Below are 13,707 nucleotides of genomic sequence, written 5' to 3' on the forward strand. Positions count from 1 at the left end.
TCGTTCATGGATACAATCAGATTGAATCCGCGATCCAGCCTGTCAAGCGGGCCTTTCCAGTTCCCACCGTCGAGCAGTGACTGGGCGTTTTGTGGCGTCTCTCCATCTTCTCCAAAGCCTCCAGCGTCGACTAGTTCCGAGTTTGCTTTTTCCCCTTCTGTTTCTGTTTCTGGGAGGGTGAAATTAAAGTGACTCTCGTTATAATTCCTCTTTTATTTTCTTTTGGGTTATTTTCTTTTCTTTTATTTTATTTTTTTTTAATTTAGCTCCCCCTCCACTCCAGCACCCAAACTGCCCCTAACCCCAATAACCTTTTTATTTTCCGTCGATGGGAGGAATGCTGTACTTTTACTTTATTTAATACTCTGCAGTCCTCACTGTCCTCCACTTCCTGAGTTCCTGCTGCAAATCTCGCTATAAAAATAACTGCTGGCTGCCGTTTTCTCGTATTCCCACGTGCATTCCTCACCACTTGCTTCATCTTGCCTGCTCCCTCTCTGACTCTCCTCTTCCGCCTCCACTCCTCCAAGCTGTATGAGCTCTGCGGCTCGTGGTTATTTTTGGACGCTGCATTCTTAACCTCGCTCTCGTGGGCCCTTGGACCCTCCCTCCAGTCAATGCGCTTCTAAATAAATATCCTCTCCATCCTCCTCTCGGTTCTCGTCCTTCTGCCCTAACAACCAACCTCAACGCCCCTCAGCGTCCCTCTATCTTCTCTACTATTCTACTGTCCTGGGTAGTTGACTTCTATCCTGTCCTTTCCTTCTTACCAACGCGCATTCCTTACTATATACCCTCCTTCCTTCCTTACCTTACCTCACCTCACCTCACCCTCCTTATATACATCAAAATGGCTGGTCCTGGCGGTGGTCCCCCTCGCAAGAGCCACACCAAGTCCCGCTACGGTTGCAAGACCTGCAAGCGGCGCCATATTCGTTGCGACGAGACCTTCCCTCAATGGTATGTTCCCCATGGTTTTGAGTCTGCAAGAAGTGTTTTGCTAACTAGAACAGTCGCAACTGTACCAAACACAACTGCCGTTGTGACTACATGGATGTCGCTACCGTGCATGACGAGTCGACCTCTGTCCGGAAAGTCCCCGACCTTCTCATGTCCGCAGAGATCGAGGTGGAGATCAAGAACTGGCATCTCACCGGGTTACCACCGTTTCCTGAACTCATGCACTTCCCGCGCAACTGCTGGAGCAAACTATCACGAACCGACCTCCGTCTCATCCACCACATAATCGGACTTTCCATCGATCTTCACCGTCGAGGGCTCAGTAGTTGCACTATCTGGGCCCAGAAGATGCCACTGTAAGTACCAGAAGCACCTGTATTTTTATGAAGGGACCATGACTGACGGTACAGCTTCCTGTCGATTGCCATCTCCAACGACTTTGTGATGAACTCGATCTTAACGCTCTCTGCAGGGCATCTTGCCTGGATTACCCGGAACCAGGAAACCAAACAGCTTGCATTCCATCACCGAGGCACCGCTATCCAAGGACTTCAAAACGCAATTGGCACCTTCTCAAGGGATAACTCCGATGGCATCCTTGCTGCCTCAATCTTGCTGTCGTGGCAAGACAGTGAGTGGCCCAGCTGGGCCTCGTTGCAGCAAGGGGTAACAACCGTCCTCGACTCGATGCCTCAAATGTGGAAACAGGAATCCGAGCTTGCTATGTTCCTGGAGAACCAACGATACCTAGCAGGCAACGGCTTCCAATTCCAGGACGAGGATCTCGCTAGTCTCGAACACACCATTATCACGCTTCAAACCGTCCAGAAGCGGGTTGCGCACAACCACGAGCACTACCGTCGACTAGGAGAATTACTCGACTTTGTGCGCCAGTTCCAGCGTGATGTCCCCTTAAATCCCGAGCAGGCCTTCGAACGCATCCAGCCCTTGCGACAATGGCTGTTTTGGCTTCCACCGGCAATGCTGCGAGGCGGCGATGGAGACATCGGCGCTTTGGCTATCCTGGCCCAGTTCTTTGGCGTCAGTGTGGCTCTTGATAGCCTGTTCCCCGACCTAGGAGGCGCCTATTTGGGACCGATGTCCGTGGGACCCATTGAGGAAATCTACCGCACCATCTATGCCCGAAATGCGACGGCTCCATACAATCCTGATGTGCACCTCGCCATGTCCATCATGGATCTCCCTCGACATCTTGCCGCCAGATACCGAGCTCGTCTACAGTGGTCCCCACGGGCCTCTGTTGAGTACTACTCCCCGCCGCCGACAAGTCCGTTTCAACCCATGCAAGACTTCCGTCTAGCAGGATCGTCCTCTCCTTCTTCCGTCTCCGCTTCTTACACACCATATACCCCACCACTCCAGTCTCCCCCGGCGGTGACGATTGCGAGCTCGCCATTTGAAGTTTCCACGTCGTATGTGACGGCGCCAGGCTCCGCGAGCCTCTACCCCTCTCCTCAACTACTCTCGGATACCCGCGAGGCTCCCTCCGATTCAGCCTATCCACCAGCATACATAGAAGATATGGTGTGCGCACCCGCCTCTCGGGTGGATGGAGGCCTAGGATTGACTTCTTTGGAACTCTACGAAGATCATCATTCTGTTGGCGATTACGGCACTCCCGAGTCTGTCTGGCCCGGAAGTGTTTGCGCGTGACTGTTTTCTTTTTTCTTTTGATTTTTGGATTTTACAAAAGGCATTCAGGTTGAGCTTGGAATTGCATTGGATTATGGCGATAGAAGGGTTGGGATTGAATTCCCCAGTTGGCATTTTTTGTTTATTTTTTATTCTATACCCTAAAACAGGGTTGAAATCTTACCTTTGGATGAAATGATCTGGCAGAAGCGCAACAGAACAGAACAGAACAGCGGAGGAGCTCCGAAACGAAATGACCGGAGAAGGCAATGTGCGATATACCCAATATTCTTTTTTTATCCTGGCGTTAGGCTGGAAATGTGGAAATGATTTTGCATGTCTGGATACTTTCAAAACCACTCAACATTACTAAAGATCAACAACAAATAACAATGACTCGCATCTTTCCCAAACAGTCCGTCCATTATTAGCGCTCTAGGTCAAACAGGCTAAAGCAGAAGAATGTCACATCGGATTTATTATTATGATTGAGTGACTTGATTTCGACGAAGCGAAGTGAGAGGTCGCTGAACCTTGTGGTTATAAATAGATTAAAGATCAGACCCTCGAATGGGATCGACGGCCACGTTCCCACAGGGAGGGAGGCCTGAAACGAGCTTAATCCGATCGTTGGGTACGTAGCTTCACCCTTGGTTGCCCTTTTTTCTTTTTTCCATTCCAGCCTTGACAAGTTGACAATAATGATACTAGTAATAAAATAATGGGTATGGGTGGGAGCCTGGGAGGGGCGGATAATGCAACTGGAGTTGTGGTCTGAAGATCAAAAGCGTCGGAAACTACAGGAGAGGAGAATCTCCTCCTCCTCCACTTGCTTGGCGGGCAAACAGGGTCTTCAGTCTTCACCTGGCTCCACGGCAGCACCCACCCACCTCATAGGCTAAGGCCCGAACAGCCGCGGGGAGAAGGATATCGCGGCCCCCCGAAGCCAGGGTATGATGCGACACCGAGCGCATGGGTGGGATGGATCATGGATGCATGGGAGATAATTATAGAATCCTGGTCAGGATACTGAAGAAATTACGAGAAAGATCAGCGTGTTCCTGCATTTCAGGGTTCGGGGCATTCTTCTGTTGTTTCGCGTGCGACTGTCAACATACCTGGTAGAAGTCGCTGTTTAAGATGGCGGAAGTGAGGGGCTGAAACAGCTGGCGAACAAACGTGGGAATTGTTCACCGACCTGCCTTACAGGAAGCAAGTGCCTAATTCAAAACACTCCGAGGAGATGGGTAGAACACAAGGTAGCCTTGTCGACTCAGTAGTGCCTTCCCCACAACACCTGGACTAATGAACGCTCCAGGACTCAAAGAGTCATACCCCCCGTCAAAGCTGGTACCGACTCGAGTCATCAGATTCAGAGAACTAGCAGATGATCCCATTCCCACGGGCCAAGACGAGTATAGTAGCCAACCTCACAATTCAGTCAAGTCCCACATGGAGCCAGTAGCCAGGAGCCAGTGCCAGCACCCAGACAGATCGAGAGATTGGCACTGGCACTGACACCGTCACCCTCCTTGAAGGATGAACTAAGCTGGGCAGCACAAAGATTGGTGGAGCCGGTGGGCCGCCCTCAGGCCGTTCAGTCTAACCCTCCTGGGAACCCTCGTATTCGGCATCTGCCGCTATTCCGGATCGAGATGTTGCGCTAGCCTGATTAGATTGGCACAGGCCTAGCCTTGATGGGGATTAGCGGATTTGTTTTCCACGGTTGGGTTTGGGTTGTTTTACTGGTTTGCTTGGTTTGTATGGTTTAGACACTTTGTATCGTTGGCAAACATAACAAACAGGAACTGCTTCAATCAATCAATGTCATCACATCAACGCAGAAACAAACTTGTGTTCCTAGCTAGCTATCTAAGAGCTATACAATGGCCGACGCAGCAGGTTGGAGCACAATCGAATCAGACGAGGTATGTCTAATACAACTCCCGCTATGAAGTTAATCCAGACGAGATGCTAATGTTCTTCTTTTAGGGTGTTTTCACCTCTCTTGTCGAGAATCTCGGCGTCAAGGGCGTCCAGTTTGAAGAGCTGATCTCTCTCGATCCCGACACGATACGCTCACTAGGGTAGGTTACAGCCACTTAATCTCTCATCTAATACAGTCCCAGCTTCCGCAGCTAACACAACGCCGTTTTGCCAAACAGAACAGTCTACGGCGTTATCTTCCTCTTCAAATACCTCCGCGCCCCCGCAGCCAGCAACACCCAGACACAAGACGGCACCCCCGCAACCAACCTCCCCGAGAACTTCTTCTTCGCAAACCAAACAATCCAAAATGCCTGCGGCACCCAAGCCATCCTCTCCGTCCTCCTAAACCACGACACACCCACCCCCGAAAACCACCAAACCCCAATCTTTCTCGGCCCCGAGCTCTCCTCCTTCAAGGACTTCACAACAGGCTTCCCCTCCGACCTCCGCGGCGAAGCCCTCTCAAACTCCGAAACAATCCGCACCGCCCACAATGCATTCGCCAAGGCCAGTCCCTTCGTCGACGAGACAAGCCGGCCCCAGAACGAAGACGAGGAAGGAGACGTCTACCACTTCATCGCATACACGCCCGTGGACGGGGAGCTGTACGAGCTTGACGGGCTGCAGCCGGCGCCGATCTCGCATGGGCCTTGTGATACGGACACATTTCCCGAGAAGGTGATTGAGGTGCTGCAGCGACGGATTGCGCGGTACCCCGAGACCGAGACGCGGTTTAACCTTATGGCTGTTGTGAAGGATTTGAGGATCCGGGCCGGCGAGCTTGGTGATTTTGAGGCGCTGCGCACGGAGGAGAGGAAGCGCGCCGGATGGGCTTGGGAGAATTCGCTGCGCAGGAGCAATTTTGTAGGTTTTATTGGGGAGGTTCTGAAGGGCGTTGTTGGCGGGAAGGAGGCGGAGGGGGAGGGGGCTATTGATGCGTGGGTCAAGAGGGCTGAGGGGGAGACAGAGAAGAGGTTGAGGCGTTAGCTTACGGTAGTCTCCTCATTTTAGCTCTTGTTCATCAAGATCGGAAGTATGAAATTGTATGATACTCCAGTAGGTTGCGAGGACATTTGCAGTCTGCCACCGAGAACGAAATCATTATGAATATTTTTTACTCCAAGAACACCACACTCACTGCTATTAGAGTGACACGATGAAATATCTGAAAAAAGACAGAATAAAAATAAAGAGAAGATAAAAGTTGTATGAAACTCACGAAGCCATCCATCCATGCTATGCCTTGTTTGCAAGCAGATAATGAAATGAAATAAAATGAGATATAGAAAAAGAAAAAAGTCAGGCCGCTGTGAAAATCTACATAATATGCTACCTAGTCTATCTAACGCAGTATACAAATCATCATCATAAAGTGGCCATTACGCGTCGTCTCTCATTCATAGGTCGGTAATCATTCCCTCGCTTCCCATCTCTTTAAAGTGTTGTGCATATAGTCTCCCTGCTGCCTGCTCTTTCTTATATGCACTCAGACCGGACCGCAATGCCATTAAGCAGTAAATAGAAGAAAAAAGAAAGAAAGAAAAGAAAGCAAGTGGAAGAAAAAGCAAGATGATGATTTTATACGCCCTTCGCCAGATCCCATAACAAAAATGCTGCACAATGAATCTAAATCTGATATACAGAGCGGAGCTTCTGCGCGACAGGCGGCGGAAGCTGGGTCATGAACGAATCGAAATCGGGTATCATATTTTTGTAACCTTGCAGGACCTGCATTGTCGTTAGTAAAAGGAAAGAGAAAAAAAAAAAAAGAAGATTCGACAGTACCTGTTGAAATGAACTTTGGATATCCTGGAATTCATCCTGGTGAAGTGACTTGCCCGGGAAAGCAGCAATGGCCTGGAAGTATCCACCAAGAGATGACTCCATAGCTGCTGGATTCTTCATAACGACCTGGTTGAATCCCAGAAAAGCGGACGCCTTTTCCCGCGTGAAATCGATTTTGTTCATGGACTTCAGGAACGTGCCGGCGTACTCTGCCAATCGCGGCGCAAGCTGGTCTGAGCAGCAGATTCCTAGACGGCCCAGCGCCATGGCGGCGTTTTCGTTGACCGAGTCGATGATCTCCTCGTTATTGATGATGGATAGGAGGCCGTGGTATAGCTTCTCTGCGTACGGGGCGAGCCCGGCCTTTTCGTTCACGGCGATCTCTCCACAGGACCAGCAAGCGTTGTTTAATACGCTAAAGCCGGTGTGCCGGTCGTCATCGCGGATCAGGTCGAGGTCTAGCTGTTTGATGAGGATGGGCACGATCTCATTGGTGAATTGATCTAGCTGAGGGAAGATGTTGATAGCACAGTCACCGAGCAGAGCGTAGGACGATTGTCGCACCTCGTAGTTCGGATCTTGCATACAGAAGCAGAGCAGATCGAAAAACCGCGGTTGCGAGTTGGCGACCAGCTCTCCGCTCTTGTTTGGATCGATCGCCTGGATGATCGCGCTCAGCAGGTCCAAGCTGGTAACCAAGAAATCTTTGTCCGGTTCGTCGATGGTATGGTTGTTCACGGAGTTCATGTACTCCTGCAGATTCTCGTAAATAATCTTAATGCATCGCTGGAAGAGTGGCGGTGCGAACGGGGCAAATGCGTCGCCGTATGCGGCCGCCACATATCCAAGACACTCTAGCAGCGGGAAAAGTTCTCGGGACTGGTCAGACACCTTGTTGTAGCGGTCGATGAGGGCGGGCATGAGGATATCGACGAGTTGAGGCTTCGCCAGTTCGCCCATGACGCACTCGGCCAGGGTCTGCACACAGTCGTAGAGAATGTACATGTTGCGGTCCTTGTACTTGCCAAAGCACAGCACGAACTGGCGGAGAATGGGTTCACAGTATGGGATCAAGTTGGCATCTGACTTCTCTTCCAAGCTAGCAAAAGCAGACGCGGCGGCCTCTTGGACCTTCTTGTTTCCATCAAGCATCCGGTGGAGGATACCTTCCATCATGGGCTCGAAGAAGCGAGCTCGCTCGGACGGCTCGCCAACGTGAGAAGCCCACTCGGAATAGCGGCCAAGACACCAGCAGGTGATCTGTCGAACCACCGGTTGCGAGTCATTGAGCAGGGAAATCAGGTATGGAACAAGTTCAGGAAGGTGGGGAGTAACTGCGTCCATACAGCCATCCGCTACCGCACCGAGAGTCAGAACAGCGGCCTCCCGCTGCACCCATTGTTCGTGACGAAGGGTCTCCTTCAGATAAGGTAGGATGACTTCGAAGATTGGCTCATGGTAGACATTCGAGAAGACATCCAACGCAGCAGCAGAGCACTTGCGTAGCGTCCACTCATCCTCGGGATCGTCCCCGAACTCGGAGTCCTCAATCTCACCTTCACTGAGGTCATCATCCTCTGCCTGTGGTGCTGCCTGCGCATCACCGTTCTGCTGTCCGGCGTTCTTGGTAGTATCTAAGCGACCAGCCTTGGACTTAGCAAACTGTGGTTTTAGATCTTCTTCGCGGTCTTCCACGTCAGCGTCATCGCCCTCGCCCGCTAGCCGGATAGCTTCCTCCTCATCATATACCATACTCTGCAGTAGCACTGGCACAATCTTTGGCATATGCGGAGCCAAAGGCTGCTGTAGGGCATCCTGCTCACCCGCAACCAGCCAGAACTCCGCAGCATCGAGGTTCAGTTCCGGGTCGACCTGACTCTGCTGTTGAATGATAATATAGTTGACCAGCCCTTCCATATGAGGAATGAGCTTCTCCGGGGCGAAGTCCACAAGCTGTGCAAAAGCCTGGCACACCGTACGCTGGACTTCCAGCGAAGAGTCGTTAGACAGCTGGAACAGCTGCGACAGAAACACATCCATCTGCGCGAGAAGAGCCTTGGGTCGGTGAGGGAGGAAGATAAGGACAGCCTTCAGCGCCGATTCCCGAATTCGGGAGCTCTCGATGGAGCTGAACGAAAGTAGCTTCGGGATGATCACGTCCAGGGGGCACTGCCCGTTGTAGTCCCGCTCGAGGATCCGGCGGTTATCCTCACAGACCTTGAACAAGGCCGACATTGCAGCTTCCCGAGTTGTTGTAGCTGCATCCCCGGACGGGTTTTCAACCAGGTTCAGCAGCTCATGGAGCACCTCGGGCCACGCCAATAGCCCCGCCTTTGAGATCAACTCCGTTATCACGATACCGGCGGAGTTCCGCACCTGGGCGTTATTATCCCGGAGGCCGATGAGGGTGGCTGAGCGGATATAGGCGAGGGAATCCTGGGGAATTGTATTGTATGCGATGTGGATCTTCATCTTGAGGTTCATCGCCGCGGCGAAACGGACCATGTCGTACTCGGCCGCCTGCAAATTCAAGACGGCCGGTTTCTGCGGCGTGCAGAAGAGGTAGGTGATATAGTTGACATAGTCTGGCGATGAGGTCGCTTGTTCTAGCATCTGTCATGGTGGGAGGCGCTCTCACGTCAGTCATGGTATCTAAGAAAAATTTCCAAGACAGACAAAGGCGCAGGGGCAAAAAAAAAAGAAAGATACGATCGCAGACGGGGCAAGCTTTATATGGAAGCAGATTGCAATTTGAAATGATACATCCAAGCGTCATGTGGAGAAACATAGAGCGACTTGAATTTAAATACGAATGCGCGACATACCTGTTCGGCCTGCTTCTGGGCGGCACTGTTGTAAGAATTCAATGAATCCCTGAGGCAGTAGGCCAGCTGCCCCAGTGGCTCCTCCTGAGGCTGCCACTCCATGGTGAAAAAAAATATAAAAGAAGCAGCGGATTCAACCGGTAACAATTGAATCCCAATACTGGGAAAGAGATGCAAAATTAAGAGGAGAAGGAGAGGAGGGGAGAGAGGAGCTCGCAGGAGATGGGAGGAGTGGTCGACGGTGCAATTGTGTAGGCCCAGAAACCCCGCTGTGGTGGGAACTTTCAGTTGGCTCCAACCCTTCCCCAGAACCAACCAACAGCCCCAATATGCTTCCGCACGCTTTGGGACAGACTTGAATATTAAGCCAGTCTTAATATTGAAGGGTAGGGAATAAACAGATAGTTATCAAAAAAGTCTTTTGTCAACAGATGCGATGCAAATCTCCCAGCCAGTCTGGTATCAAAGAAAAGTAAGAATGTTCAGCTCTGTAAACCAATACAAGATTACACAAATTACAGCAAAGACCAAGTCAGACTTTTAGGGCAGATTTTCGAGTCAGCCCAAGGCCAGGCAATTATTCCTAAAATTGGGAAAGGCCCCCTGCCTGTCTAGTTATTTTTAAAAATAATTATCCACTTTACTTATCTACTCTCTGCCCTGGATTCGAGATATTCCAAGGCACCCTCTTTGTCCAGCCAGTACGGTCAATACAGTAACAAAACACTGGTAGGTGGCATGAATTCCAATCCAGATATTACCGCCGTTTATGTCTTAAGAGAATCATCGGAAATATCATGAAAGTGACATTTATGCGCGGATAAACTCCGTATGTACAAGTCTCGTATATCAACCTATGTAACCCCAACTCCCTCTCCTCCAAAGACCCCGTTACCTTTATTATGTATCCACAAATGGCAAGCATCCAAGCTTAAGCCCAGACCATCTTCTTAATGTCGTGCACCAAATACTCCAATAGGCCCGTTCGCTTCTTCGCCTCAGCCAGTGAGATGATCTCAGACGATTCTATAACAGAAGGTCGCGGCTCCGCATCCGCCTCTGTCTTCGTCTCGCCCGCTCTCATGGCCCGCTCGATTTCCTCACAGATAGTGCGGACCCAGTCTGTCTCGCTCACTGTTACGCTATTTCTGCGCTGTGTTTGGGTAACCGAATTCGACAGCGGAAGGGCCTTGAATGCCATAACGCGTGTTTTCGCGCGCTGTGAGCCCGTAAACCATGAGGCCATGTCCCACTGGTTGTCTAGTGCTTTCGGGTCGACCTCGCTCTGGAGGGAGCGTGTGTTCACTCGGAGAGCATTGTTGTCGCCTTCGCGGAACTCGATTACTAGGCCGACATTGCGTTTTTCGTCGGATTGTGCCTCTGTTAGGGTTGATGTTATGTATGTGCCGTAGTTCATACGAGAGATTGAGCGCAAATCGATCCGCTCGAACGACAGTACCTTGTCTATATTCCAATCAAAACGGCAGCTGTAGACGGCCGCATCAGTGAGAAGTAGGACTGATTCCTCGAATGGCAGTGTTCTAAGTGTATTTGGCTGCCGGGGTGTTAACATGGTCCACCCGCCCAGGAACTCTTCGGACTGATCACTGATCACAATGCGACAACTTGTGTCAATTGCATTCTGTCTGAGTTTCTGAACTGAAATACCGGGATCCGCTGTTTGTAATTCCGTTGCAAACTCTTGGAATACCTGGGTCGAGACATTGCCCAAGAGGTAGTCAACGCATGCCTGCGAGAAGTAATCGTTGACAATGTTGTTAAAGTACCGAGACAGCGTCAGCCCGAAGTCATTCAGAGCTCCACGATAGTCTCGTTTCCTGGTCCTTGTATAATCGCCCTTCAGCGCCGCCGTTGAAGAATACTGCTTAGAGATGGCATCTCCGTTATCCGCCCACAGAATGTTAAACCACCCAGTAGAGGAGTCACCACCTAGATCAATATCGATTCCTTCCTGTTTCAACTCGTTCTCTAGAGCCCATTGTGCAAAGGCGCATTGTGCGACACCCGTTCGGTCAAGGCAATCCATGCAGTTGGTCCGCACGATCCCCATCTGGCTTTGAAGGACGGTGCCGTTGTTTACGACTGTACCTTTGAACTCGCCCAGGGTATCTGAGAGTCTATCGACCAGCCGGCTCACGTTCTCGAATTTCATACCCCGGCATTCATTGTGGAAATCGAACCATTCGAATCCAAGTGGGGTGCCGTCAATGCCGCCAGACATATTCAGTTCTTCAGCATATTTCTCGTACTGCTCCCCTATTTTCACCTCAGGAGGGCGTTTGTCGATGAGGGAAACGGCTTGTATCTTCCCATAGCGTCGGCTTATAGTGCGAAAATGTCGCTCAAATGCAAGTTGATTCGTCTCAGTCGAATGATGGAGAACAGGAACCGGCTTGAAGGAGTACGGTGACTGCGAGAAGTATAACGGAATTGAACCTCGTAGCTGAAGGTAAGAGTAGACGTTATGGGAAGGATCCCAGTCTGGAACCGAGAGAATCTGCTCCGTCTCCACAGTATTGGCGGTATTGCCGTCGTCGTCTACTCCACGACGTAGATATCGCAGGCCTGGCCGTTTGACTGACCGGCGGGAGATCAAAGTAAGCAAGAAATTTCGCTTTTCGCCATCTGTGTGTATCTCCTGTGCTTCTTCTTTCTCGCCCAAAATGCATGCCTCCGCAGCCTCTGCCTCAGAAGAAGCCGTGGGATCTGACTTTGCGGCCACTGTGAATTCGCTTTGGCCGACGAAGCCCTGTATAAGAGGTAAGACCACATGATTTGCACCCGCTGTCACGAATGGGACCATAAGGTTTTGGTTCCAGAAGTACTAAAGAAACCATGCATTAGATTAGATATACCAAAAATGAAAAAAGGGTATCGATTCACACACCAGTTCATCCGCATACTTGTATAGCGGCAGATGTCCATTCGAAGCCGGTGGTTGAACGCTAACCGGCCTCGTGAGGTCGTAGTCATACGAGAAAAAGAAGTTGCGAGACGAGAAGATTAACTTCGTATACCGCAGCAACTTCGGTAGCAACTCAATCGGTTTGGTCGCCGTAGGCGGTTCCGGATTTCCTTCACTCTCCGGTGATGGAGTCCCGTCATCCTTCGCAGATGTAGGAGGAGCAGTAGACTCTGTATTCAGAGCAGCCGATGATCCCGACGCCACAGGTTCACCCTCCTTAAATTCCACCAGCGGTATACCCACGGCATCATCCGTATTCAACTCCGCAGTACCGAGCCCAGGCAACCCCATCGCCTTTCGCGACAGCCAGTTCGCCGCGAAGCGGCCGAACCGCAGCCTCTTACCAATCATGTTCTCTGTGATATTGCTACTGATGCTGTCGGTCCCGGCGGGACGCGCTTCCCGAACTGGCGAGACTGGCGCTGTGTTGACTTCGGTGTCTGCGCCATCGCTCTCCGCTTCGGATACGTCTGCATCCTCGGATGCTGTATCGCTGTCGTCATTCTCTTCTTCGCCTTGCAGGATGCTCTCCTTTGCTTGCGTTATCGCGCGACTGGCATCTTCGTGAGAGGATGTGGGGATTACGGCGACATTCGCGATGGTGTAGATCGGCTTGCCTTGGATTTGGGCGACTTGATGGCGCTGCGTGATCGTGATGAGAAACGAGTATGACGCAACGGATAGAAGGCCTGCAAATCAATAAATTAGAATCTACTCCGTACAACGCGATTGATTGCTTTCCTGCAGTCAATCTAGCCGCAGCGGTCGATGGGTATCTACTCACCAACAATGCCATAGCTTTCCAAGGCTGTAAAATCTTTCCCCTCAGTTAGGTCTGGTGCGGGGCTTAGGAGGGACGAGATGCGATTCGTTTTATAGTCAATGCGAATCGATGAGGAGTCGCTGTTGCCATTGTAGCGCAGGCCGTTCCCCGAGGATTGTAGGATGAGCCCATCGACCGCTGCGATGATGACTACCTTTCGTAGCAGGCTAGGCATGTTGTCTGCATTCCACTGGGCAACTCAGTGGTTGCTGCCTCGCTGAGAATTTCGCTTAGGTAGGGGAGTAGGCGGGCTCTGGCTGTCAAATTAATATCTAATCATGTAAAATGATGATAAGATATAGCCATCGATATATTTGCATACATTGCTGCCGCGCGCCCAGGAGATGTTGGACTCGAACTTGGAAATGATCGTAACGGGTCGGGCTGTTCGCAGTTCACATGAGGCCTTGTGTCATTCCCCCACTCCGCTCCTGATCCTTCTGCAGGAAATCGGAGATCAGGCTACGGATATGGTCTGTCCTTTCATTGCCCATGTCAGACCTTTATCACCGTTAAATCTGAAGAATTATCGGTTGGATCTTAATGAGCCCCGTTTATCCCGTTAAAATAAACCAATAAACAACCCACGGCGCGGGCTAAGTTATGCGGCTACCTATGACGTAGGCCCGGGAGAACATAACAAAACTTCGCTTCGAATCTATTTCAAAATCGACTGTAATGCATAG

At 50.9% G+C, this 13,707-nt stretch overlaps 5 protein-coding genes across 5 annotated transcripts; 2 read left to right on the forward strand and 3 right to left on the reverse strand.

The window, feature by feature from the left end:
* Window positions 1-850: 850 nt before the first annotated feature.
* APUU_50868S (putative C6 transcription factor RosA-like) lies at window positions 851-2,634 on the forward strand (the record flags this gene model as incomplete). The annotated part of the gene is made up of 3 exons (XM_041705912.1): window positions 851-960; window positions 1,014-1,316; window positions 1,371-2,634. The coding sequence occupies 3 exons, from the start codon at window positions 851-853 to the stop codon at window positions 2,632-2,634; spliced, it is 1,677 nt and encodes a 558-aa protein (XP_041558351.1).
* APUU_50869A (uncharacterized protein) lies at window positions 2,153-2,491 on the reverse strand (the record flags this gene model as incomplete). The annotated part of the gene is made up of 1 exon (XM_041705913.1): window positions 2,153-2,491. The coding sequence occupies one exon, from the start codon at window positions 2,489-2,491 to the stop codon at window positions 2,153-2,155; it is 339 nt and encodes a 112-aa protein (XP_041558352.1).
* Window positions 2,635-4,499: 1,865 nt separating the features above from the next.
* On the forward strand, window positions 4,500-5,589 carry APUU_50870S (putative 26S proteasome-associated ubiquitin C-terminal hydrolase; the record flags this gene model as incomplete). Its single annotated transcript, XM_041705914.1, has 3 exons — window positions 4,500-4,541; window positions 4,606-4,700; window positions 4,779-5,589. 3 exons carry the CDS (start codon window positions 4,500-4,502, stop codon window positions 5,587-5,589), a joined length of 948 nt encoding a protein of 315 aa, XP_041558353.1.
* A 639-nt stretch (window positions 5,590-6,228) lies between these two features.
* APUU_50871A (putative importin beta-2 subunit) lies at window positions 6,229-9,314 on the reverse strand (the record flags this gene model as incomplete). The annotated part of the gene is made up of 3 exons (XM_041705915.1): window positions 6,229-6,330; window positions 6,388-9,000; window positions 9,213-9,314. The coding sequence occupies 3 exons, from the start codon at window positions 9,312-9,314 to the stop codon at window positions 6,229-6,231; spliced, it is 2,817 nt and encodes a 938-aa protein (XP_041558354.1).
* Window positions 9,315-10,143: 829 nt separating this feature from the next.
* Window positions 10,144-13,196, reverse strand: APUU_50872A (SacI domain protein; the record flags this gene model as incomplete). The annotated part of the gene is made up of 3 exons (XM_041705916.1): window positions 10,144-12,057; window positions 12,121-12,887; window positions 12,983-13,196. 3 exons carry the CDS (start codon window positions 13,194-13,196, stop codon window positions 10,144-10,146), a joined length of 2,895 nt encoding a protein of 964 aa, XP_041558355.1.
* Window positions 13,197-13,707: the final 511 nt, after the last annotated feature.

Source organism: Aspergillus puulaauensis, chromosome 5 (genome assembly GCF_016861865.1).
Source record: "Aspergillus puulaauensis MK2 DNA, chromosome 5, nearly complete sequence".
Classification (NCBI taxonomy): domain Eukaryota; kingdom Fungi; phylum Ascomycota; class Eurotiomycetes; order Eurotiales; family Aspergillaceae; genus Aspergillus; species Aspergillus puulaauensis.